The sequence below is a fragment of the Cuculus canorus genome, chromosome 3 (genome assembly GCF_017976375.1).
Source record: "Cuculus canorus isolate bCucCan1 chromosome 3, bCucCan1.pri, whole genome shotgun sequence".
NCBI classification, from domain to species: Eukaryota; Metazoa; Chordata; class Aves; order Cuculiformes; family Cuculidae; genus Cuculus; species Cuculus canorus.
Window position 1 is genome coordinate 121,178,903 of NC_071403.1, and position 24,938 is coordinate 121,203,840.

Below are 24,938 nucleotides of genomic sequence, written 5' to 3' on the forward strand. Positions count from 1 at the left end.
GGCGCAGAGCGGCGCCGCCGGAGGGGTCACAGCGCCTCCTGCCCCCGGGAGGCTGCGCGGCGGCGCCTGGCATGCAGTGCCTCTGCCCGGGCCCACGGTGCGCATGCGCAGGGAGGCGGGAGGGAGCGGGCCCTCCTTCCGTGCGGCGGCTGCTCCTCGGCTCGGAGAGGGGCTGAGAGCCGCCTGGGGGTCAGCCAGGGCGGGGGCAACCCCCGCGTTCGGTACGGGGTGGGGATGGTGTGGCTGCGAGCAGCCCTGAGGAGGAGCTCGACAGGAGCCACAACGTGCGCTCACAGCCCAGAACCCCCCCCGTGTCCTGGGCTGCACCCAGAGCAGCGCGGGCAGCAGGGAGAGGGGATCCTGCCCCTCTGCGAGACCTCCGCTGCAGCCCTGCGCCCAGCTCTGGAATGCCCAATGTAAGAAGGAGATGGAACTGCTGGAATGGGTCCAGGGGCGGTCACGGAGATGATGCAAGGGCTGGAGCACCTCTGCTCTGAGGACAGGCTGAGAGAGTTGGGGTTGTTCAGCCTGGAGAGGAGAAGGCTCTGAGGAGACCTTAGAGCAGCTTCCAGTGCTGAAAGGGGCTCCGGGAAAACTGCGGAGGGGCTGCTCACAAAGGCTTGTGGGGATAGGACGAGGGGCAATGGAGATAAACTGGAGAGGGGCAGATTTAAACTGGACATCAGGAAGAAATTCTTCCCACTGAGGGTGGTGAGGTCCTGGCCCAGGTTGCCCAGGGAAGCTGTGGCTGCCCCATCCCTGGAGGGGTTCCAGGCCAGGTTGGATGGAGCCTGGAGCAGCCCCCGATCCAGTGGGATGTGTCCCTACCCATGGCAGGGGTGGGACTGGATGGGCTTTGAGGTCCCTTCCAGCCCAAACTATTCTATTTCTACGATTATATGAAAATAACCCCTGTTGGCTCAAGTTGCTCTCAGTAGTGTGGTTTCCTGTCACATTTCACCGTTTTGTGCCAATTTGAGATGTGTTCATAAAGACAATCGAACAATTTATTTTAGTAAAAATAAAAAACTTCCCAGTACAATTTAGGAAAGACTTCGATTTTTGTCAAAGCTCTGCAGAAAAAAAACATTGCACTTTACACTATCAAAAAAAGGAATATCAAGAAGAGCCTGTATCCTTACTTTAAACGGAGAATGCCTTCAGTTAGGTTTCTCTGAGAATCACCTCCAACTCCCCAAAGTGCACTGCATTTCGCAAAGAATGGAGGGGCACCTCACCAGTCATGAAACACTATTTATTTCTATTATAGGTAACCATCTGAAAAAATAATTTGTACAAACTCATCAAAACCCATTAGAAAGTATCTTCTGTTGCTCTCACAACTAAGAGAAACTTGCCGGTGTTCACAAATTCTCAAAAGTTGCCTTCAAAGAATTCATACCCTTTCACTGGGGTCCCTTCTCCATCACTGTACAGCAGACCTGGAAACAATTATTCTTTATCAGATTCCTCTATCAGATTTACCTTTCTGTGTCTCAGCTGATACATGCAAACTTACAAACCTCTTCACCATTTTTGTTTCCTCTTTGTACCAATTCTTTTGAATTTCTCTTCACAGAAGTGACTGGAACTGTATGGCACCACAGGCAGAAGTCGCTCCACACAGTGTTAATCTCCCAGAAATGCTTTTCTTTATTCATATCGGGATAGTGCCAGCCTTTCCTACAACTGTATCAGGCTGTTAGTTCAATCATCCTGAGATCTGAATTGCTCATTGCCAAACAGTGACCTCCCAGCTTGGAATAAAATCATCTGTACTCACTGGGATTCAGTCACAGCCGTTTACTCATCTGATTTTACTGCAACTACAAAAAAATGTTAAATACTTTTGCTGGTCTGGCCTTAAATGCATGCCTCTATTACCAAATTTTAATCCACTCTTGGAAAACCACATTCTGGATCACAGAAGAGCTGTGGGACCTCTGGAGGCCACATGGTCACAACCCCCGTTTGAGCAGAGCCACCCAGAGCTGGCTGCCCACGACCACATCCGGGAGGGGTTATCTCCAAAGAGAGGCTACTACCTCTAAAGCTTCTGTGAGCTATTATCCGTAAAGCATACATCTGAGAGAAGGACAAAAGCAGCAGTGGTTTGTTGTTCACATTCTCTAAATTAAGCTACAGCTTTTCTCTGCTGTTTCATGGACTGAAATGTAACATCAGGGCAAAGTCAGCCCCAGCTCTTTGCCCGTCGTGTCTCCTCACACGAGAGGGTAACATCACTGCTCCCAACACCACTGCGCATTTTACAGCCAGCGACGTCCACAGAGTTTCTAGCACCAAATAGCTCTGCAAAACAGGCAGAGATTTGTCTAGATTTGACTATAAAGTGGAAGAAGCATCCACCTGTCTTCACCATATCAGGTAACAACTGCTGCTTGTCATGCGTGGTCCTTACACGTGGGATTTTAGATGCACAGTAAAGCTCTTTAGCAAAAAACATGTTACAGTTCAAGGTCTTCAGTTTAACTAAGCACCGAGTGGTTAAATGAACAGAGGGGTTCTTTGAAAAGTGGGATATTGTCTTTTATGAAAAAAAGAACACTGCAACTGTCAGCCTGAGAAAAGACAAGCCCTTTCATACCAGATTATCATTAGACATTTACCTAAAATTAATTTAAGGATTCTCAGCATCATAAAATACCTGCTTAAGGCCCTTCTGCCCGACTGTTCAAAGAATTGTCAAAAGCACAGGCAAGCCAAATAAACATTTCCTATATACACACCTAGAGAAAACATTTTTGTATCCCAACTACCCAGTGACAACATGAATCTTTTCTCTCTAATTTTGTGAGACACTTTTTTTCCCTCTTGCAAGTCTTGTAAGAGCACCTGGGGGCTGGGAACGCAACTTTCAGCAGGAGGGAAGTAGCATTAAGCCTCCAAACGCGCTATCAGTTTTTAAAAGGGGAGCTATTACTACATGATATAACATGCACTCCCTTTCCTTTAACATTCCTTCAGTTATAAAAGTTATTTTAAATTAAATTTTTACAAGAACTTGAGAGGCACAGAAAAACTGATAAACACGGGCCAAATCATAACTGACCTCATGGCATTAAAAAGTTACTTGGGGAGGAAAACGCGCCTCCAGATCTTCTGCAGCACAGCCTGTGCTGGAACCGAAGCTCTCAGAAGAACGTGGAGCAAAGCAGTATCCCGAGTCTCACCCTCTGGATGCTTGGATCACCACCCACCCTCTAGGGACAGCAAGGGGAATGAAAACCTGATAAGCAAATTCAGCGCGTGCAAACCTCCCAGCCTGCAGTTCCCAAGCTTTATATTCCAAGCTGATGTTGCCGCTTATGCTTTTCTAGCAGTTTTTTGGTAGGCAGCATCACATTACACCTCCTACACTTGTACTTCTTTTTGTGTGTTTTCACATGCTTTTGGAAAGCACGTTTGTCTACTGTGGAGAACCTGCACCTCCTGCAGCGCAGCCTCAGGTGAGTCTGCAAGTGGCGCTTGAGGTGGCTCGAGGTGCGGAACGTGACCGCGCACTGACCGCACTTGAAAGGCTTCTCGCCTGTGTGAATTCGCATGTGTGCCTTCAAGTTCCCATTGTAGGTTGTGGAATAGCCACACTCTTCACATGTGTACGTTTTGACAGGCAGATGCTGCTCTGTGTGGAGACAGCGAACAAACGAGCTTGCCTCCCCAACGTGGGACGCCAGGTGCCGTTTCATGGACAGCCATTTGTCTGTGTAATAGTCACAGTTCCCACACTTGAGATGCTCCATATTGAAGTGTGTGATTCTGTGTCTTTTCAGGTGACTGGAAGTACGAAACTTCTTCTGGCAGATGCTGCAGCTGTAAGGTTTCTCCCCCGTGTGAGTTCTTACATGGAGTTCAAGGTTGCTTAGAAGGCAGGTAGTGTACTCGCACTCTACACACTGATAGAACCACGGCTGGCTTTGTGGTAGCACACCGTTTTCTTTGCCCCTCCGGACACACGTCTGTACTCCACAGACTTTGGAACCAAGTAAGGAATGGATGCTGTTTGAACCTTCCAAAGAACGCACATCTCCTTGTGGACACTCGCCCACACACCGCTCGTGGTGCAACTCGAGATTCTCTAAGTGGCCATCCACACAGAGGCAATGGCCAATCTCGTGTTCATTCTTTATGTGAATAAGGCTGTGCTTCTGCAAATCGTTTGATGTCATAAACTTCTGATTGCATTCTTTACACGCAAATGGTCTTTTATACGTATGGATTTTTAGGTGTACCTTAAAGTTGCTCTGAACAGTGGTAGCGTAACTGCAGTGTTGGCACTTGTACGTTTTGAATGTAGACAAACTGGAAGGCCATGCATCCTTTAAGTTCTCCACAAATTTATGATACACATGATTACTTTGAGCTTGTGAACAAGAGGCACCAGAGTTGAAGATGGGTTCCTCTTTGAAAATGATATTGTCCATTTTGAAGGACTCCAGAGCAACTTCTGATCTACTCCCAATAACAGGTAAGCTGTTGCTTCCGTGGCCATTTTCAGGGAATTTCTTTCCAGGGTGTGTTTTCTTATCGTCCCGCACATCACCTGCCCATTTTAAGTCTACTTCTGCAGCCAGCACTGCCCCCCCGAGACAACCATTCTCTTTACCAGACAGAGACAGAGAAACCTGGTCCTGAGGATCACCGTCAACACTGCCTATTCTGTTTTTATGACACTTGTCGCTCTGATCCGTGTACCCGTTTGCAGTGGCCTCGACCTGCGCATGAAGCTTCTTATGGAAGCTGAGATGCTCCCTAGAGTAAAACACCACATCACACTCACCACATTTGTAATTCTTTAAAGGTCTTTGAGTTCTTTTTCTTCCAGATACAAAGCCATGCTGCATCCCTTGGCTCCCTTCTTTGCCTGCGTGTAACCTCCTGTGTCTCTCCAACGCTGTGGTGCTTGTGAATGCCGCCGGGCAGAACTGGCAGGAATACGGCCTGGTGCCCGTGTGCATGTAGCTGTGCCTCACCATGCTGGCAAAATACAGCGATAAAAAGGTGCAAAACCTGCACTGGTACAGCTTATAACCAGCATGCCAGTACATGTGTTTTAACAGATAGGTTAAGCTAACGCAGGGGTAATCACACTGAGGACACAGGTAAGGCGGCCTCTCTTTATGTCTCTTCACATGGCGAATAAAAATCCTAGGATTTGATGAAGCAAAGAAACAAATTCTGCAAGAAAAACTAACCGGCACCCCCAGAGGCGTAAAGTCCCTTTCAATTTTGATGAAAAAATCCTCATATTTACTTTCTTTTTTCTGGGATTTTCTTTCTTCAGCTCTTGTCTGCCTAACTTTTCTCGCATTCATTCTATTTTTTCTTGCCTTTTGCAATCTATACATTTTCTTATGAAATTTAAGGTGATTCTTCAGGTTGACAGGAAAGAAAAAGGTTCTTTTGCAAAAGCAGCACTTATGTATTTTCTTACATTTATGAGCCGAATAAACATGTTTCTTTAAGTGTGCACTGCATTTATATACAGAACTACAAAACCTGCACTTCAGATTGAATCTTTCATCCTTATGTGCAGAAAAAGATGCTTCAGAAACAGGTTTGATGGTCATACTGTTACTTAGCCAGGCTAAATCTTCTTCTTGCCTTGGCAATTCTTTTGGGCTTGCATGAGGGGAAACATCTTTTCGTTGCCGATATCTTCTTTTAGGAAATGGCGTTAGTAACGCATAAATATGCTCTCCAGAGGCATTTGATTGAGCAGAAGTTGAAGCGTTCGTCTCCAGTTTCTCTACATCTGTTAGCAATCCTTCTGAAGTACAGTTCTCTTCTGGAGAACATCCATTAAGAAGGGGAGTAACACAGTTATAGGTAGATTTCGGTTCTTCTTTCAAGCCATGTTCCAAAAAAGAATTGAGAGTTTTATCTTCAAACTTGCTTCTCTTCGTTTTCCTGTTACTACATTCATCTTCTCTAATGCTTGAAGAACTGGGATCTACAGGGAGATAAAAAGTCACATGCATGACATTTCATGCTATCAAAATTTCATGATTAATTGGTAATAACAATCCCACATTATCTAATGACTTTCTTGCTCTTATTCCTTTGATTCCTTAATATTGCCCTATCTCCACTTCTTCCTACTGTCATTCTCCATTCTTGGCCCCCTCCCAACATTTAAATAATGTTTAAAAGAAAACCTAGTTATGAGCCTCCTTCTTTCCACCTGGTCTTTTCACTCAAAGCTCTGAATATCACAGGACAACCCTGCACCCCCTACGGTTTTTAGTGAAACACTTACACTAGAATTCCTACAAATGGACTGTCACCAAACTTTGCCAGGGCTCTATTCTCACAAGTATGATGCTCCTTCTGCTCTTTTTTGTCTGTTAAAAGGGAAAGTACTCTCAGCACTTCTCTATGCCATTCTTCCAAAAGGACTTCCATCTGCTATAAGGAATGGTGGAGCTTACACCTAAATTACGTCTCTCCCAGTCTCTGCTTAAATGGATGAAAGTAACTGCCTGTTGGCTTTCTCTCCCTAATATCTCCAATTTTGACAATAAAACCTTTAACCCCAGTTTTTGTTCTCAGATAAGCGGATTTGTCTCTCTTCCTATAAACTTTCCTACTTGTTTCAATAACGTGGGATTTACCAGATTCCTTAAAATCTTGCATTAGTCTTATTATCGAGTTACCTTCCATTTTAACAACTGTCTCCACCTCCATGTGGATTTCTGGCTGTTTCTCTGGACTGCCATCAGGAAGAACGCTTGCGACACTGACAAATTCCTCTTCAAGTCTGGATACCGCTGCTGATGCCAACTGCCCACCTGGCTCGATGTTCTCACCTCTACCCTCATTGCCAACTGAGGAAAGGAGAGGAGGAATCTTCTGAAACCCACCATCACATTCTTTTCCATCACTGGTTCTGTTTACCTCTGCAAGTTCTGTTTCGCAAGATAATGCAGGCAACACGTCATTTTGACTGTATTTATCCGTGCCTGCATCACACCCATCATTTAACAGTGACTGCAATTTGTCACACGCGCTCTCAGCAACCCATTTTTCTTCAAAGCATTTCCTACTACTATCCTTATTTGAAGCAGTCTTGTTTTCGTCCCAAACACTTGAACTGTTATTGCCATCCGCAAGTGTCACATCATTTTTTGGGAAGCCGCTGCTGTTGGAGCCAGCCTCCTTCTCCTCCTCTATCAAAGTGGGAACCGATGCCTCTTGCTCCTCAGCATCATGCATGAAGTAATCATCGCTCAGCACAATGACAGTGATGGGGAGAACAATTTCGAACACGTCTGACTCTGAGGACACAGAAAGACAATATCAGAAGCAGCACGGCCAGGAGGGAGGGGATTCTGCCCCTCTGCCCCGCTCGGGCGAGACCCCATCTAGAGCCCTGTGTCCAGTTCTGGAATCCCCAACAGAAGGAGGAGATGGAACTGTTGGAATGAGCCCAGAGGAGGCCACGGAGATGATCTGAGGGCTGGAGCCCCTCTGTTATGGGGACAGGTTTAGACAGTATGGGTTGTTCAGCCTGGAGAAGAGAAGGCTCTGGGGGACCTTAGAGCAGCTTCCAGTGCTGAAAGGGGCTCCAGAAAAGCTGGGGAGGAACTTTTTCCAAGGGCCTGGAGTGACAGGACAAGGGGGAATGGCTTTAATTTGGAAGGGGGAAGATTTAGATTGGACATTAGAAAGAATTTCTTCACACTGATGGTTGGGAGGCCCTGGCCCAGGCTGCCCAGGGAAGCTGTGGCTGCCCCATCCCTGGAGGGGTTCCAGGCCAGGTTGGATGGGGCTTGGAGCAGCCTGGGCCAGTGGGAGGTGTCCCTGCCCATGGCAGGGGGTGGGACTGGATGGGCTTTGTGGCCCCTTCCAACCCAAACCATTCCATGATTCTATTTAGAACAGTGTTGCTTTAAACATATCTATATCTATATATATATATATAGATATAGATATAGATATATAGATATATGTGTGTGTATGTACACAGGAAACTTGACCTCAAAATAGGTCGCGCAGCCGCAGCACAAGCCCCGCCCACCCGCCCTCAGACCGCGCCCGCAGACATGGCCGCGCTGGCCCCGTCCCCCGCTCGCTCCACGACGGTCTCGCCCCCCCTCCCCAACACACCCTCCCCGCCCGCTCGCAGCCGCGCTAGGGTCCCTCCCAGGCCAACCTACCGTTCTCTGCCGCCGGCTCCGCGCTGCCCTGACCCTCCGGCATCTCCTGGCCGGGCTCCCGCTGTCACCGAACGGCCCCAAGACCTCCGCAGGCCGCGGCGCACGCGCGTGACGCACAGGGGCGGTGCCGCACCCCCCGGCGCGCGCGTTTTGCCGTAAACCTCGCCGGGCGGGGGCTCCGCCCTCTCATTGGACGGCGAGGGGAGAGGGGGCGTGGCCTGAGGCGGAAGGGGGCTCGGACTCCCTCCGCAGGGGGCGTGGCCTGAGGGGCGCGCGGGCTTTGGGCCGCGGCGTTCAGTGCGTGTGATAAAGCGCTGGAGGCGTTTACAGATAGAGTTATTCCGAGTTATGTACTTCATTATTGCATTGATGTGTGACAGCGTGGTTGACCACCTAATCCAATTAAAACTTTTCTATGGTTTTTAGTTAGACGATGGAAAAAAAATATAAAAATATATAAAATGTGAAATATAAAATTAAACTGAGAAAGCTTTGAACCCACGGAGACAAACTTTTACAATTGAAATACACGAATCAACTACACTTTACATGTTTCAAGAGAAGCAAATTATTTTCTTCTACAAATAATGTGGTGAACCATTAATGAGGCTTCTCCAAAATGCTCCACAGCACCTGACACGCTGCTTGTTAACAGTTTCTGAGTCCTTTTCATTCCCATAGTCTGGATCTTCAATGATAAATTGTTTCTGTGGTTCACAGCTTCCAAGTAGTTAAATATTGGTCTTGCAGTGTTTAACTTGGCTGCTTTTCCTTTCCAAATCTCTCCGGTTGCTCTCGCCCATACGCAGTGCGTAACCAAAGGTGTGGGAATCCTCTTTAGGGACCTGCCTGGCAGTGGGATTCATGGTAATGCCACACTGCTTCGTGCAATTTTGTCCTCAGTCAGGAGCACATCCTGTCTCACACGCAGATGCTGCTGCACTGTCTGTCCTCCACTTATTTTCAAGTTTTTCATCAGTTACAAGTTTCCTAAAAGCAGCTTCAGCTATTGGGGAGGGACAAGTGTTTCCCAGGCACAGGAAGAGCACGGGCTTCGGCTGCCTCGCTGCCGCCGTGGGAGCCAGCGCAGGGGAGCGGCTGGGGGCACCCAAAGGGGCCGTGGGGCCCACGGTGCAGGTCCTGTCCCTGCCCAGGGCACCGCAACCGGCACACGCTGGCTCTGAGGTCACCGGCCAAATGCTGGTGGAGTATTGTCAGGCTGCTTCCCTGGGGACTGTTCCAGGGCTCCACCACCACAGAGGCGTAAAACTTGGGAAAGACCTCGAAGATCAAGCCCAGCCATGAACAACGCACAGCCGTGCCCACGAGAACATGTCCGGAAGCACCGCATCTACTCATCTTTTAAACGCCTCCAGGGATGGGGACTCCACCACTTCCTGGAGCTCCTCTACTGTCAGTGAAGATGGGTTTTCTGATGCCTGATTTAACCTGGTGCAGCTTGAGGCCATTTCTTCTCATCACCTGGGAGAAGAGACAACACCCACCTTACAACAACCTCCTTTCAGGCAGTCACAGACAGTGATGGAGTCTCCCCTCAGCCTCCTTTTCTCCAGGCTAAACAGCCCCAGGTCCCTCAACCGCTCCTCATAACCCCTGTTCTCCAGCCCCTTCCCCAGCTCTGTTCCCTTCTCTGGACGTGCTCCAGGCCCTCAAGGTCCTTCTTGGAGTGAGGGGCCCAAAACTGAACCCAGGATTTGAGGTGCAGCATCACCAGCTCTGAGTCCAGGGTCACAATCCCCTCCCGGCTCCTGCTGGCCACGCTGGCTCTGATACAAGGCAGGACGCTGTTGGCCTTCCTGGCCATATGGAAAAGTGATTGCTCCAAAGTAAAATAACACTGGGTCAGTCAGAATTCAATGTACCTTATTTACAAGGGCCTGGAGTGACAGGGTGAGCAGGAATGGCTTTAAATTGGAAGGGTGGAGATTTAGACTGGATATAAGGAGGAAATTCTTCCCGCTGAGGGTGGGGACGCCCTGGCCCAGGTGGCTGCCCCATCCCTGGAGGGGTTCCAGGCCAGGTTGGATGGGGCTTGGAGCAGCCTGGGCCAGGGGGAGGTGTCCCTGCCCATGGCAAGGGCTGGGACTGGATGGGCTTTGAGGTCCTTTCCAACCCAAACCATTCCATGATTCTATTATTCTTCTTACTGCTGCTCATTAGAAAATAAATCATTCTACCCTTTCAAAGGATAAGTAGAGTTTCTAGGTGCTTTCTGCGGGTAAAACTCATAGTGAGCTTACCCAGAAAATCAAATTTGGCTCATTTTTCAGTAACTCGTGCTGATGTCTTATCTGTATTTCTTTCTTTATTTTTTTCAGAACAGCAGTCCAGTTCTTGCCCCACAGGGAGCTGCATTCCCTACTACATGATGAGAGTCTATACGGCTCAGATAAGTCTGTTAGGTTTACAAAGTGCACTGAGATTTCAAAATACAGCTATTATGGAAACAGCCCTTGTTATTCTTGTTTACTAGGTGCTGACAATCATGAATGTTTTGAGGATAAGTGCCAAGCTAGAAGCTGTGATTCTGAATAGAGCTTTGCAAAAACGCAAGGACTCTATTATGTTTGGGGTAATTTTGTGAGAAGCTTTATGTGTGTGTGTTTGAACTGTCATCTGAGAAAGATCTGGTGGAACAGGATCAGATGGATACAACAAAGACTGGCAGCTGTTCTTACATGTTCCGTTATGGACCCAGTTTGTGGTTGGCATTGCACTAAAGATGTTGTACACTGCATCTTTGTAGGGCTTTATAGAATTTACCTGAGCTGTCTGAAACTCACCATTTCCATTTCATGGCAAATGTCAAAGTCTCACAGTAGATTTTCATTCTCAATATGAACAAAACCACAAGTATAAAAACTTTCCTGCCCCCCTGGTGCCCTGTGTCCGGTTCTGGAATCCCCAACAGAAGATGGATATGGGACAGTTGGAATGGGTCCAGAGGAGGCCGTGGGGATGATCCAGGGGCTGGAGAACCTCTGTTATGGGGACAGGCTGAGAGAGGTGGGGTTGTTCAGCCTGGAGAAGAGAAGGCTGTGAGGAGGCCTTAAAGCAGCTTCTAGTATGGAAAGGGGCTCCAGGAAAGCTGGGGAGGGACTTCTTGCAAGAGCATGGAGTGACAGGATGAGTGGGATTGGTTTTAAATTTGAGGGGGGAAGATTCAGATTGGACATTAGGAAAAAATTCTTCACGCTGAGGGTGGTGAGGCCCTGGCCCAGGTTGCCAAGAGAATCTGGGGCTGCCCCATCCCTGGAGGTGTTCAGTGCCAGGTTGGATGGGGCCTTGGAGCAGCCTGGGCCAGTGGGAGGTGTCCCTGTCCATGGCAGGGGGGGAACTGGATGGGCTTTGAGGTCCCTTCCAACCCAAACGATTCCATGATTCTATTTAGAACAGTATTGCTTTAAAAAAAATTATATATGTGTATGTACACAGGAAACTTCACTTCAAAATGAAATTGCTACTGTAGGGCTGATTTGGGGTTCATTTTATCTTTGTTTTAGTGCAGTATCTCCTCACATTAAGAGTTCTAGTGCTCCAAGATACGGCACATCTCATCGTGCTGTAGCCTGTTAGGATATGGTCCACGTAAGATATTGTTACTGGGAAACCTAGTGGGCAGTTTCCAGTGGATGGAATTGAACTACTATTACTTTGTGTTCTTTGTATAGTGACTACATCAGACCTGGTGGCCAAATTTTGAGGTTTTCCTGCAGCCAGCAGTGACTAGAGAGGAGTCCAAGTCACTCTGAAGTAGATGCCTTCCTTTAGGCAGGTGAATTGCTTTCCAATTTCTTGTCAGTATCAACTGGTCCAGTCAGTGAGTACAACAGGAGTCTGGGCTTTTTTGGACATGTACATCTAGGTTTGAATTTGGTGATGAATTTCACCCTATGCTGTTCACCAGTGGGATGAGAGCTTTCTGAGAACAAAGTAATGGCAATAATTTGAAGCCTCTTGTCCATTTAATATTATTATCTTTGGAATATACCCATCATCCAGAACACGTAACCAGCGCAGCATACATCAAAGGGTATCTTGTCACTGGTATATTTGTAAGCTGTTTATGTCAAATCCTACTGGAGCAAAGCTACTGGAGCAAAACTCCATGCGAGACAACTTGAAGCCGACTGGGTTTACCTGAACCTGTCTCCACTGGAATCTTATGTTGATTTATCTGTTTGGTTTAGCGATCAGTTACAAAAACAGAACGTTTTGGAAGGTTGTCTAATGAAGATGCTTGGAGTGAAATACTTCTGACCACATGTCAGTGTCTGAATGTAAGAAAATCACCTCAGGCTCCCTTTGTTGTCAATGGGAAGAACCCGGCATTTAGAGTGTGAGTCATCTGACCTACTTTAGATGTCCGTTTTGGAGTGATGAGTTGCAGATGAAATTCTAACTTCTCCACTGAATACCAGGGAAGCAGAGGTTGATTTTAGCTTAGATGTAGTCGTCTAATGAGATTAGATTAACTCATCCCATCCTCTCTTCAGAGTACAGTGAGAATACGCTTTGCCTTATGAACAGCAAATAGCTCTATCACCCAAGATGAGAAGAGCCACTGGAGCTGGAGCTCCATTTCAATTTGAGAACGATTCGCAGCCCCCTGAGGTCAACGGGAATCTTTCCACTGGCTTCAGTGAGCTTTGCAAACCCTGGTGTTTCAGCATATATGAATTTAGCAGCTATTTAGCAGCTGTTTAATAAATTTAGTGCTACTTCAGAAAACATCTTCCTTCTGTTTTGTTTTTTTTTTATTATTATTGTTATTATTAATGCCTTGCCAAATGTCCACTCATTTTGGGTCATAGGGTTTGATTCCACAAAACACTCCTGCAGCAGAGCTGGCAGAGCAGAGGGGTCACAGCCTAAGGCAGGGGCTCACTCAGTGGGAAAGGCTGTGTTAGGCTGTCCTGGCACTGTGCATTAGCACAACAATCCCTTCTCTTTGTGCCTGAGGCTCCTCGGGTTCCCTTATCCATCATCTTCATTATCACGGCAATGAATACTTAATCCCTTTGTCCATCCAAGACTGCTGGTCTGTGGTTTACAAAGACTGGTTTACAGCTGCCCCATCCGAGCTGAGGACTGAGCTAGGGAGGATGGTTTGGACTGACTACATCCGTTGTCGTTATCACAGAATCACAGAATCACAAGGTTGGAAAGGACCCATTGGATCATCGAGTCCAACCATTCCTAACACTCCCTAAATGATCTGTGGAGGACGGGTCCCCTTCAGCTGAGGGCAGGTGGGGTGATGTTTCACGTGGAGAGTGCCCGTCCCTGTGCTCTGAGGGGTGTCTGGTGTTTGCAGGACTGTAACCACAACGTGAATCCATCAAGAACTGTTTCCCTGACATACAGTCTCTATCCTTTCATAATTTCGATACAAGAAGTAGTTACTGTTACAACAAGTGGAATAGTTTTGATTTAAGCTAAAGTAGAGTTGTTTCCTCTAAGTAATTGTATTTTTTGAAGGCTAGACAGGCTGTCCCTCTGACAGTATGGTTTCTTTCAGTCAGTGTTTTTCCAGACACTGTTCAGTCTTTGGAGATGATAAGGCATTCGGCGCGATCTGTGCTGAACAGATATGTCTTCTGGAATCTCCTCTGTTTGGAGTCTCCCAGTCTCAAACGTAAGCTCAGGCAGAGCTGGAGCCACCTCCAAATTAGCAAGAGTTTTGACTGCTGTGATGTTCATAACAAAACGAGTCCTTGGAAAGTAATAGAATATGCATAAGATTTCTGGGGAAAATGATCCATAGGTATGTAAGTGGGAAATCTCTTTGGTCCTCAGCTCTTCTCTGGCTGCACACGATCAATAGAGATCACTGCCTCTCCTGGCCCAAGCCTGAAAAAGGATGCTCGCTTTCTAAACCTCCAAAGCAAGTCTTAGAGAGCTTATTTACCAACATTTTTGGTATCAATTTAACCATCATGACGGCTACATGGTCACCAATACATGTGAACTCCTCAGTGACGTTAGGATCGGAGGCAGCCTGAGCTGCAGTGATCATGCACTGGTGGACTTCAAGGTCCAGAGGGATATGGGACAGGTGAGGAGTAGAGTCAGGACACTAAATTTCAGGAAAGCAGACTTCCAGCTCTTCAAGGAATTACTCAGTAGGACCCCTGGGACGTGGTCCTCCAAGACAAGGGAGCGGAGCAGAGCTGGAAAATATTTAAGGAAGCTTTCCACAGGGTGCAAGAGCGCTCAGTGCCTGTATGTAGAAAATCAGGTAGGAAAGGGAAGAGACTGGCATGGCTGAGTCCAGACCTGCTGGTTAAACTCAAAAAGAAGAAGGAACTGCCCAGGCAGTGCAAGCAGGGACAGGGAACCCGGGACGTGTACAGAGACACTGCCCGGTCGTGTAGGGATGAGGTCAGGACGGGCCAAGGCACAGCTGGAGATGAACTTGGCAAGGGAAGTAAAGACCAACAAGAAGGGCTTTTACAGGGATGTCAGTCAAAAGAGGAAGATCAAAGAGAACGTCCCCCCACTGATGGCTGGAAATGGGGATCATGTATCAACAGATGAGGAAAAAGCTGAGGTACTCAACAACATTTTTGCCTCAGTCTTCACTGATAACTGCTCTCATCGCCCCTCCTGGGTGATGGGACAGCAAGATGGTGACCAGGGCAGCCAGCATGGCTCCGCCAGGGGCAAGTCCTGTATGACCAGCTTAGTGGCTTTCTATGATGGGGTAACCGCAGCAGTGGACATGGATAAACCAATGGATGTGATCTATGTAGACTTCTGTAAAGCCTTTGACACTGTTCCCCAAAACATCCTTCTCTCTAAATTGGAGAGATATGGATTTGGTAGGTGGATGTAAAGTGGATAAGAAACTGGTTGGATGTACTATTCAGAGAGTAGTGGTCAATGGCTCAAAGTCCAGATGGAGATCTGTGACGAGTGGTGTCCCTCAGGAGTCCATACTGGGACCGGTGATGTGCAATATCTTTATCAATGATACTGACGAGATTGAGTGCACCCTCAGCAAGTTTGCAGGTGACACCAAGCTGAGTGGTATAGTTGCCACACTGGAAGGACAGGATGTCATCCAGAGGGACCTGGACAGGCTGGAGAAGTGGGGCTATGAGAACCTCATGAGGTTCAACAACTCCAAGGGCAAGGTCCTGCACCTGAGGCAATCCCCATTTTCAGTACACGATGGGGGATAACGTGATTGAGAGCAGCCCTGCAGAGAAGGACTTAGGGGTGCTGGTCGATGAGAAGCTCGACATGAGCCGGCAATTTGTGCTCACAGCCCAGAAGGCCAACCGTGTCCTGGGCTGCATCCAAAGCAGTGTGGCCAGCAGGGAGGGAGGGGATTCTGCCCCTCTGTTCCTCTCCTGTGGGACATCATCTGCAATACTGTGTCCAATTCTGGAATGCTCAACATAAGAAGAAGATGGAGCTGTTGGAACGGGTCCAGAGGAAGCTACAAAGATGATTGGAGGGCTGGACAGGCTGAGAGAGTTGGAGTTGTTCAGTCTGGAGAAGAGAAGGCCCGGAGGAGATCTTATAGCGAACTTCCAGTACCTGAAAGGGGCTACAGGAAAGCTGGAGAGGGGCTATTCATAAAGACTTGTGGGGATAGGACCAGGGGGAATGGGTACAAACTGGAGAGGGGCAGATTTAGACTGGACATTAGCAAGAATTTCACACTGAGGGTGGTGAGACGCAGGCCCAGGTTGCCCAGGGAAGCTGTGGCTGCCCCATCCCTGGAGGGGTTCAAGGCCAGGTTGGATGGGCCTTGGGCAGCCTGATTAGCGGGATGTCCCTGCCCATGGCAGGGGAGTTGGAACTGAATGATCTTTGAGGTCCCTTCCAACCCAAACTATACTGTTACTATGATACATCTCAGCAGCAGCTCTGGTAGGTTAAACAAACTACCTCTGGTGCACTGAAAGTACCTTTGATAAGATTCAAGGTAGACAAAACTCTTGGGATAAAACTACATATTCTTCCCCTCTGCCAGACAAGCAGAGATGTTGCCCGCACGAGGGAGGACTGATGAGAGGGAATACATCACTGAGCTGTGTTACCGAAGCTTGAAACTTCGTCCACCAACAGTAAGCTACACAAAGGGACATGGGAGCTTTTGGGACGAGTGAAGATTGTGGAGGGAAAATAGGAGGGCTTAGGGGTTTGTCTTATTTTTGTGGCATTGTGGGTGCTTTTGCAATACTTATACTTTTACTCACTCCACTGCTCCAATGTTCCTTTTCAGTTTCTGGGAAAGAGTGCTAGTACAGGGGCACAATCCTCTCCCTTTACTGCTGGCCACGCTGGCTCTGATCCAGGCCAAGATGCTATTGGCCTTTGTGGCCACCTGGGCCACTGCTGGCTCGTGTTCAGCTGCTGTCAACCAACACCCCTATGTCCTTCTCTTAAGTTCCACGTCATCTTTTCCTCTAGGTTTCTTGTGTTGCCTAGAATAAGTCTGTTCGGGCAGGATTCAGCTCAACCAAGTGCACCACCCTCCAACCACCTGGCTTGTGGAAGACACTGCTCTGGGCTCCGGGTAGTGCCCTCTTCCCAGTGGCAACTGATCTCATTCAGATAAGGTGCACCAAGAGTGTCTGTCTCACCACTGGCTCTAGAAGTCAGGATAACCAGTTTAAAATACATCTGAAACTTATATATGATTTTATTTAGCTGAAATAAATTTTGTTCTGGAGTTAAGTTTATAAAATCCTATTTCAGTACATGTCACAAACAGATTCTAATCTGTTCAGTTGCAAGCCAATAAGTATTTTTTCTAATGTTAGGGTTATACAATCCATTTGAATACATGTGACAGACAAATATTTTAATATATTCAGCTGCAGAAAAAAATAGATTAATATTATGTTGTCAACTCCATGCATTAAAGTGGTCACAAGTCAGTATCACAGAAACAATGAGTGAAAAAAGCATTATAATTATGGTTCTTTATTTACCTCGTGAGCTTTGTTTGTGTTCATACTGTCAGAGTTTTTCTAAATAACCATAATAAATAAAGATGGTTTAAAATTCATCCTTCTGAATGAAAACAGTGTCTCTCCTAATGATGAAACAGAGCTTGCAAACAAACAAAAACCCACATTGGCAACACAGACTGAATAGAAAATGCTCTTGGGGAGGGATTCCCCAAGTGACAGGCACCACCGCTTCCAGATAAGCCAAAGTGTGCCAAAGGGGCCTTTGCCCCCAGCAAGAAGCCCCCTTTATAGAACCATAGAATCACTTGGCTGGAAAAGACCTTTGAGATCACCGAGTCCAACCATCTCTGTCCACTACAAAACCAGATCCCTGAGCACCTCGTCTGCCCGGCTTTTAAACCTCTCCAGGGATGGGGACTCCTCCAGCTCCCTGGGCAGCCTCTACCAGGGACGGAGAACACTTTCTGGGAAGACATTTCTCCTGATGTCCAGTCTGAACCTGCCCTGGTGCAACTTGAAGCCATTTCCTCTTATCCTTTCACCTGTAAGTAGAGAGGAGGGACCAGCACCCACCTCGCTACAACCTCCTCTCAGACAGTTGTAGACAGTGATGAGGTCTCCCCTCAGTCTCCTTTTCTCCAGGCTGAACAACCCCAGGTCCCTCAGCCACTCCTCATAACCCCTGTTCTCCAGCCCCTTCCCCAGCTCCGTTCCCTTCTCTGGACACTCTCCAGCCCCTCAAGGTCCTTCTTGGAGTGAGGGGCCCAAAACTAAACCCAAGATTTGAGGTGCGGTCTCACCAGTGCTGAGTCCAGAGGCAGAATCCTTCCCTGCTCCTTCTGGCCACACCATTTCTGGTACAAGTCAGGATGCCGTTGGCCTTCTTGGCCACCTGGGCCATTGCCAGCTCATTTTGCCCCCAAACTCTGTGCTTAAGTGAGTAAACCAAGCCACCAGCTGTGCTCTGAGCAGCAGGGCAGCTGGTGGAGCACGGTGGGGATCTACACACCTGAATCTTATTCCCTCCCAGCACATGCGCAGAGCTGCCCACCAGGAATGATCCCAGGCACAATGGTGCCCTTTGACTCGTGTCCAGATGTCGCCTGACAGAAAGCTGATTTACCCAGACCAAAACTCCACCACAAAGTGTGTCGGCGATTTAAAGAATATAAAGAAGAAGAAGAAAGCTTTATGTCCATCCATAGTTTAATTTGGGGGGATTAAGGCACAGCAGTTTTAATCACTTGCCAAAAAGCAGACGTGAAGGCTGTGGCAAGGCGAGGAGCTGAACCCAGCGTTCCCCAGGGCCCTCACCACTGGGCTGTTGGTTGGGTTTGTTTGTGGGGCTGGGTTTAACTCTGTTTTTTGAGTGTAATTGAGTGCAGAAGGCAGTCACAGTGGCTCTTGCTGGGTTTAAGCAGGATCAGTGACAGAATAGTCTTAAAAGTGAGACAATATTTTTTCCAGTGCACAGCAGATGATTGGGCAGCAGAGGATTTGTCTCATACCTACCTGCAGATGCAGAAGGCTGCAGTGATCATAGAATCATAGAATGGTTTGGGCTGGAAGGGACCTCAAAGCCCATCCACTTACCCCCCTGCCATGGGCAGGGACACCTCCCACTGGATATGGGGCTCCAGCCCCATCCAACCTGGCCTGGAACCCCTCCAGGGATGGGGCAGCCACAGCTTCCCTGGGCAGCCTGGGCCAGGGCCTCACCACCCTCAGCGTGAAGAAATTCCTCCTTGCATCTAGTCTAAATATTCCCCTGTCCAGTTTATTCCCATTGCCCCTCGTCCTGTCACCACGAGCCTTTGTGAACAGCCCCTCCCCAGCTTTGTTGTAGCCCTTTCAGGTACTGGATGTGTAGCTTTCCTGAGGTCTTTTGTCTTCTTAATGGATTTTCACTGTCAAGTGGCCCTTGGAATGCAAGGAGAGGGGTCACTCAGTGTTAACAGACCTCAGCACTCTCTGAACAGGGAGGAAACACGAAAGTTTCTCTGTCCCAATACAGGGAATGTCCACTCACCAGAGTGGAGTAGAGGGGCAGAACCTCCTCCCTTGCCCTGCAGGTCCCATGGCTTTGGATGCCACCCAGGACATGGTTGGTATCTGGGCTGCGAGTGCACATTGCTGGACATGTTGAGCTTCTCATCAACCAGCGCTCCAAGTCCTTCTGCACAGGGCAGCTCTCAATCATGTTGATCCCTCAGTCACGTTGTTCCCCAGGACAATCCAGGGAAATTACCTTAGCAGTGTGTGGTTGGATTAGTAGTTGCTGTGCAGGCAACGGTGGTGAATGCTGTCCTTGACAGGGTCATTTTAAAAGTACTGTTGATGCCACCAAAGCTTATTGCAGAACAGGAGTTTTGTCTTCCCTGTTCTACCTAATAAGATACTCGTTACTACCAAGTGTCTGTCACGCCTTTGTTTTTCCCAGTCTTTATGTCTTCTTTCTCCATTAAACGTTGTTCCAGGCTGACCAAGAAAACCTCTTCATTGCCATCCAAGAGAGGCACCTCCATCAATATATTCCCCACTATATTTTTACAGGATTCAGTCTCTCCACTATTTTTCTCTGCCGTGTCTCTCTAAATAACAAGTTGTAATCCTGGCATTTCTGAATTCCCTCTGGGTCCATTTAGACATTAAGAGTAAAATTAGCCAAATCCTAATATGAATGAAAATTACCCTCCTTCTTAAAACCATTGTTGTTGTATCACAATGGGGCTGTGAGGCACAAGCCAATAGCGGCACGGCATTGTTACCAGACCCGGAGCAAAAAGAGTAGGAGATCAGCCAGGGCTTGAAAAATGTGCAATCTCAGTGGATAAATCAGAGGCAGAAAGAGGAAGGAGGTAACTTGCTGAGTGTCACACAGTAGGCGATAGCAGGGCCAGAGCAGCACCATAGAAATCATCTGGAGTGCCTCGTGACTGCACCCCTGGACCCTGCACCCCGCTGTCCATCTGCACTGGAGAAATGGCCACGCTTGTGTTGGTATCACCCCTCTGGTCTACTGCGTTCCTGCCTTTGTGGAGAGGCTGGAAGGGATGAGATGGGTGCATCTTGGAGCTTCAGCCCTGCAGACAGTGTTTGTACACCTGGACAGCGTCCAGAGACTCCATGGTGTCAACACAACTAGGTTACACCACTTGGGTAGAGAGTATCAGCGTATGCTTCAGCTCTGGCCCCAAAGGCAGTAAAAATACCTTGATCTCATCTCCCACTCCAGTGACCCTTCTTCTGACTACCTTTAAATGAATCTAACAAGCTTCCCTCAAAGCAAATTCCTCTTTCCCTCCTCCAGTGAAGCGTGCAACACCAACACAAGCAAGAGAGTGACCAGTGGACTGTCCCAGCGGCAGCACTGGGTGGGTTTTGCTGTCCTGATGCCTATGTTGAAAAGGCCCTCTGGTCTTTGCCATTGTATATGATCCTGCATGTCCAACATCCCCTTTCCAATTTAAAGCCATTGCCCTCATCCTATCACTCCAGACCCTTGGGAAAAATCCCTGCCCAGCTTTCTTGTGGGCCCAAATTTAGACTTTGTAAATGACCCCTTAGGCAATACCATGCGAGTCAGTGCAGACAGCCAGAAGAAAACAATTTACAAATGACTGTGCTTGAGGTTGCAAATACCAGCTTAAACAAGATTTGGTTGTTGAAAACATACAATTTCATGAACAGTCTCTGAAACTTCAACTTAAATGCTGATTGTAATTTTCAGAATTGGAGGTGAAAGCTAGAAGCTAAGATGCCGGTCTCAGCTCAAAGATGACCTTCCAAAACAAAGACTGCAGAAATGCCTAACAGTTAAGTGGAAGGGAGTTGTAGGGATTCCCAGAGAATACAATGAAGTTGTCTCCTGCAATGTGTTTGAAAAAGGTGAGATTTGTTAATGAAAAAGCTTCAGCGTGCATCATGGCAGACTTGTTTTGAAGCAAGGAGAAGGCACCCGAAAGAAACAGTCCAAATAGACTGTTTGTGGTACTCTGCTCAGCTAGAAATCTTGGAATCTTCACAGAAGGGAAGATCTGGACAGAGCAGCCAGAGATAAACAGGAATAACAAAGTCATGGGCCTCTTCTAAATGATAAATGGTTGGTTTTGATAGACATGAATTCGGTGTAGATATGATCATAGATTCATAGTCCTCGCCAGATATAGGAGACCACAAAGGTGGTGCAGGGTCTATAGGGGAAACGTATGAGGAGTAGCTGAAGTCCCTGGGTCTGTTCAGCCTAGAAAAGAGGAGGCTGAGGGGAGAGCTCATTGCAGTTCACTGCTTCCTCACAAGGGGAGGAGGAGGAGCAGGTGCTGAGCTCTTCTCTCTGATGACCAAGGACAGAACCTGAGGGGATGGCAGGAAGGTGCCAGGGGAGGGTTAGCTTGGACACTATGAGAAGGTTCTTCCCCCAGAAGCTGTTGGAGCCCTGGAACAGCTCTCAGGGAAGCAGTCACAGCCTGACAGTATTCCAGAAGCATTGGGCCAATGCCCTCAGCCCCATGGGGTGAATGTTGGGGTGTCCTGTGCAGGGACAGGAGTTGGACTCAATGGTCCCTGTGGGTCTGTTCCAACTCAGGTCAGTCTGTGATTCTGTGATATCAGGAAATATTAACAATATTGGTAAATGGTACCAAACCAAATCCAATATCCTCGGCACCAGCAGCTCCGAACCTTGAGACATTTTATCTCTGCAAAATGAACTACCACGTCCTGGCAGAACAGGACAATTCCCTTGCTCTTACGGATTCAGAATATTCTCTTTTTTGTCCTGTGAGAAGTAAGAAGAGGGTTGTAGGATGTTCGAACCTGGTACCATCAAGCAATTAGTCAACGTATACCCTGTTTTACATTAACAATAGGAATTTGTTCTATAGAGATGTAAATATTTACATCAAATATGTCTATATGGTTCATGTTTTGTTTCACATTTCACTTCACCTTTCAGGACTGAGCAGGCAGCACCTTTACTCTTCCACCCATCTAATTGAAAGACTGCTTTCTTAAATGGATGGGGAATTGCAGAAAAACAAGTCTAAAATATAATCCCCCCAAATTGGATCTGTCAAGACGTATAAACTTTGACTGTGCTCTGGTTGTAAACAGATAATCCAGATTGTTCTGAAGTGCAGAAAGATGACGCTGGGTAGAACTTGCTATTGTTAAGTGACACATGAATAATGCACTGGGTTTGGGATCAGTCAACTCTTCTGGTTTTAATCATTTATTTCCTTTTCTTCAATTTCGTAACTGAACGGTTGATGTAATCCCGCTCCATGTGAATGAGAATTCAGGGTTTCACAATAAATGAAATGCCGTCTAAACCAGCATGAAAGATCACCACAATGTAATCTAAGGTGCCCACAAAAGCTGGAAGAGGACTGGGCTCCTGATGTAGCCAACGAGGTCCCCAGAGAGCAATTAAAGCATCAGCAAAATGCTTTAAACCTGCCTCTGGTTTCTCTTTACTTGCCTGGAGGAATTCAATAACTTATTTCAGTAGTGAGAGGCTGGACCACGGAACAAGTGGGAAAGCAGGAGATCTGGCCTGGGTCGGGTGACATAAGGCTCCCTGAGTGGAGCCCTCAGTCATGTTTTTGCCAAGAGAGGGTGTTCCTCAGAGGTCAGCACTGGGGCTGGTGCTCTTTAACATCTTTGTCAGAGACGAGGACAGCCGGACAGAGGGCACCCTCAGCAAGTTTGCCAGTGACACCAAGTCTGACACGCTGGAGGGAAGGGATGCCATCCAGAGGGACCTGGACCGGCTTGAGGTGTGGGGCTGCGCAAACCTCAGCAGTTTCAACAAAGCCAAGTGCAGGGTCCTGCACCTGGGTCAGGGCAATCCCACCGACAGTTACAGGTGGGCCGGAGAATGGACTGAGACCAGCCCTGAAGAGAAGGACTTGGGGTGCTGGTGGATGAGAAGGGTGACCTGAGCCGGCAACGTGTGCTCGCAGCCCAGAACCCCATGCATGTCCTGGGCTGCATCCAAAGCAGCGTGGCCAGCAGGGAGGGAGGGGATCCTGCCCCTCTGCTCTCCTGAGATTCCACCTGGAGCCCTGCATCCAGCTCTGGGGCCCCCAAGGTGGGAGGGACATGGACCTGTTGGAGAGAGTCCAGAGGAGGCCACAAAGATGATGTGAGGGCTGGAGCACCTCCTGGATGGGGACAGGCTGAGAGAGTTGGAGTTGTTCACCCTGGAGAAGAGAAGGCTGCGGGGAGACCTTAGAGCAGCTTCCAGGGCTGAAAGGGGATATATAAGCGAGATGGGGACCAACTTTTTAGTAGGATCTGTAGTGATAGAACAAGGGGGAATGGCTTTAAACTGAAATAGAGTAGATTTGGATTAGACATTAGGAAGAAAATTTTTACTGTGAGGGTGGTGAGGCCCTGGCCCAGGCTGCCCAGGGGAGCTGTGGCTGCCCCATCCCTGGAGGGGTTCCAGGCCAGGTTGGATGGGGCTTGGAGCAATCTCATTCAGTGGGAGATGTCCCTGCCCATGGCAGGAGGGTGGAACTGGGTGGGATTTAAGGTCCCTTCTAACTGAAACCATTCTGTGTTTCTGTGATAATTATAAGCTCTAAAATCCTGCAAACCCATCACTTTTTATCTAATGGCTGCATTTTGAGAATCTATTCTCAGCTAAATGTTTGCACGGGCAGAACGAGGGCAAAACCCCTGGGCAACATCTGTATGGGGAAGAAAACAGTATCGCTTTGTCTTTGAAACCAATGATTTTGAAACCTTGGCTCCTGCCTGCCAGCATGGCCGTGGGCCCATCCTCGCCGACCTGCGCTGGGAGCGGCTCAGGACAGCAGGGGTTGGCCCAGCACGGCCCATGCTCTGACGGCTCAGTGAACTCAGTGAGGTGAACAGTCAAATTCCAGCATCTTTGTGGTGATCTGGTGTCGTTTGATTTACCAGGATTATAATTTTGTGTGCATGATACTGAGTTAATTGACAAAATGCAGCAATCTTCTACTTTTTCCTCACAAGATTCAGTGTGGCTTTTGCTGCCCCGAGCGGGCATTTCTGGGCTCCCCAGGGAAGCCGTCACAGCCTGACAATATTCCAGAAGTGCTGGGACATCACCCTCAGCCCCACAGTGTGAATGTTGGGGTGTCCTGTGCAGGGACAGGAGCTGGACTCGATGGTTCTTGCTGGGTCCCTTCCAACTCCGGTCAGTCTGTGATTCCGTGATCTTTCTGTTACGGCATTTTCCTCAACCCAAGGTGTCGATAAAGTGCAGAATCAAACACTGTTACAGGAAAAACCTGTATCCGTGTCTCTGAAACCAATGGAGAGAATGTGTTTCTCCAGGAGGGATGACTATGCTTTTAGGACAAACGTGCTCCAAGAAGGCTGCGAGTGCCCCTGAGCCCTGTGCTACACGAGTTGAGTCGCACGTGCTTGGTTGCAGAGTTAAACTCCTCCAAGCCTTCAGTGCAGGGATCGGTGACGCGTGAAATCCCAGACACCTGCAGCAGGGACAAGCACAGAGACGCAGCACAAAGCAGCGGTGGCAGCACAGCTGGGCATGGGCCATTTCTGCATTATGGTGAAACCCAAAGCTTTCCAGGTCTCTCAGATTCCTAAGGATTTCAGCATTCAGGCTGGCACTGCTATACTGAAGTGCCTCAGTTCCCCTTAGGTTGCACATTATGTACTCTTCGGGACCTTAAAATTCTCCATGTCTGAGCAGAGTGAAATAGGCCAAGCAGAGAGTGATGCTAATGCAGCTTAGCATATCCAGGTACTGGAATTAAATAATTTAGAATAGATCAGCTCTTCATGGAATCAC

At 48.0% G+C, this 24,938-nt stretch overlaps 1 protein-coding gene across 1 annotated transcript; it reads right to left on the reverse strand.

Annotated features, from left to right (window-relative positions):
- Positions 1 to 1,057: 1,057 nt before the first annotated feature.
- Positions 1,058 to 8,303, reverse strand: LOC104067660 (zinc finger protein 845-like). Its single transcript, XM_054063837.1, has 3 exons — positions 8,178 to 8,303; positions 6,675 to 7,295; positions 1,058 to 5,971 (listed from the first exon to the last, which is right to left on the reverse strand). The coding sequence occupies exons 1-3, from the start codon at positions 8,218 to 8,220 to the stop codon at positions 3,300 to 3,302; spliced, it is 3,336 nt and encodes a 1,111-aa protein (XP_053919812.1). The 5' UTR covers positions 8,221 to 8,303; the 3' UTR covers positions 1,058 to 3,299.
- Positions 8,304 to 24,938: the final 16,635 nt, after the last annotated feature.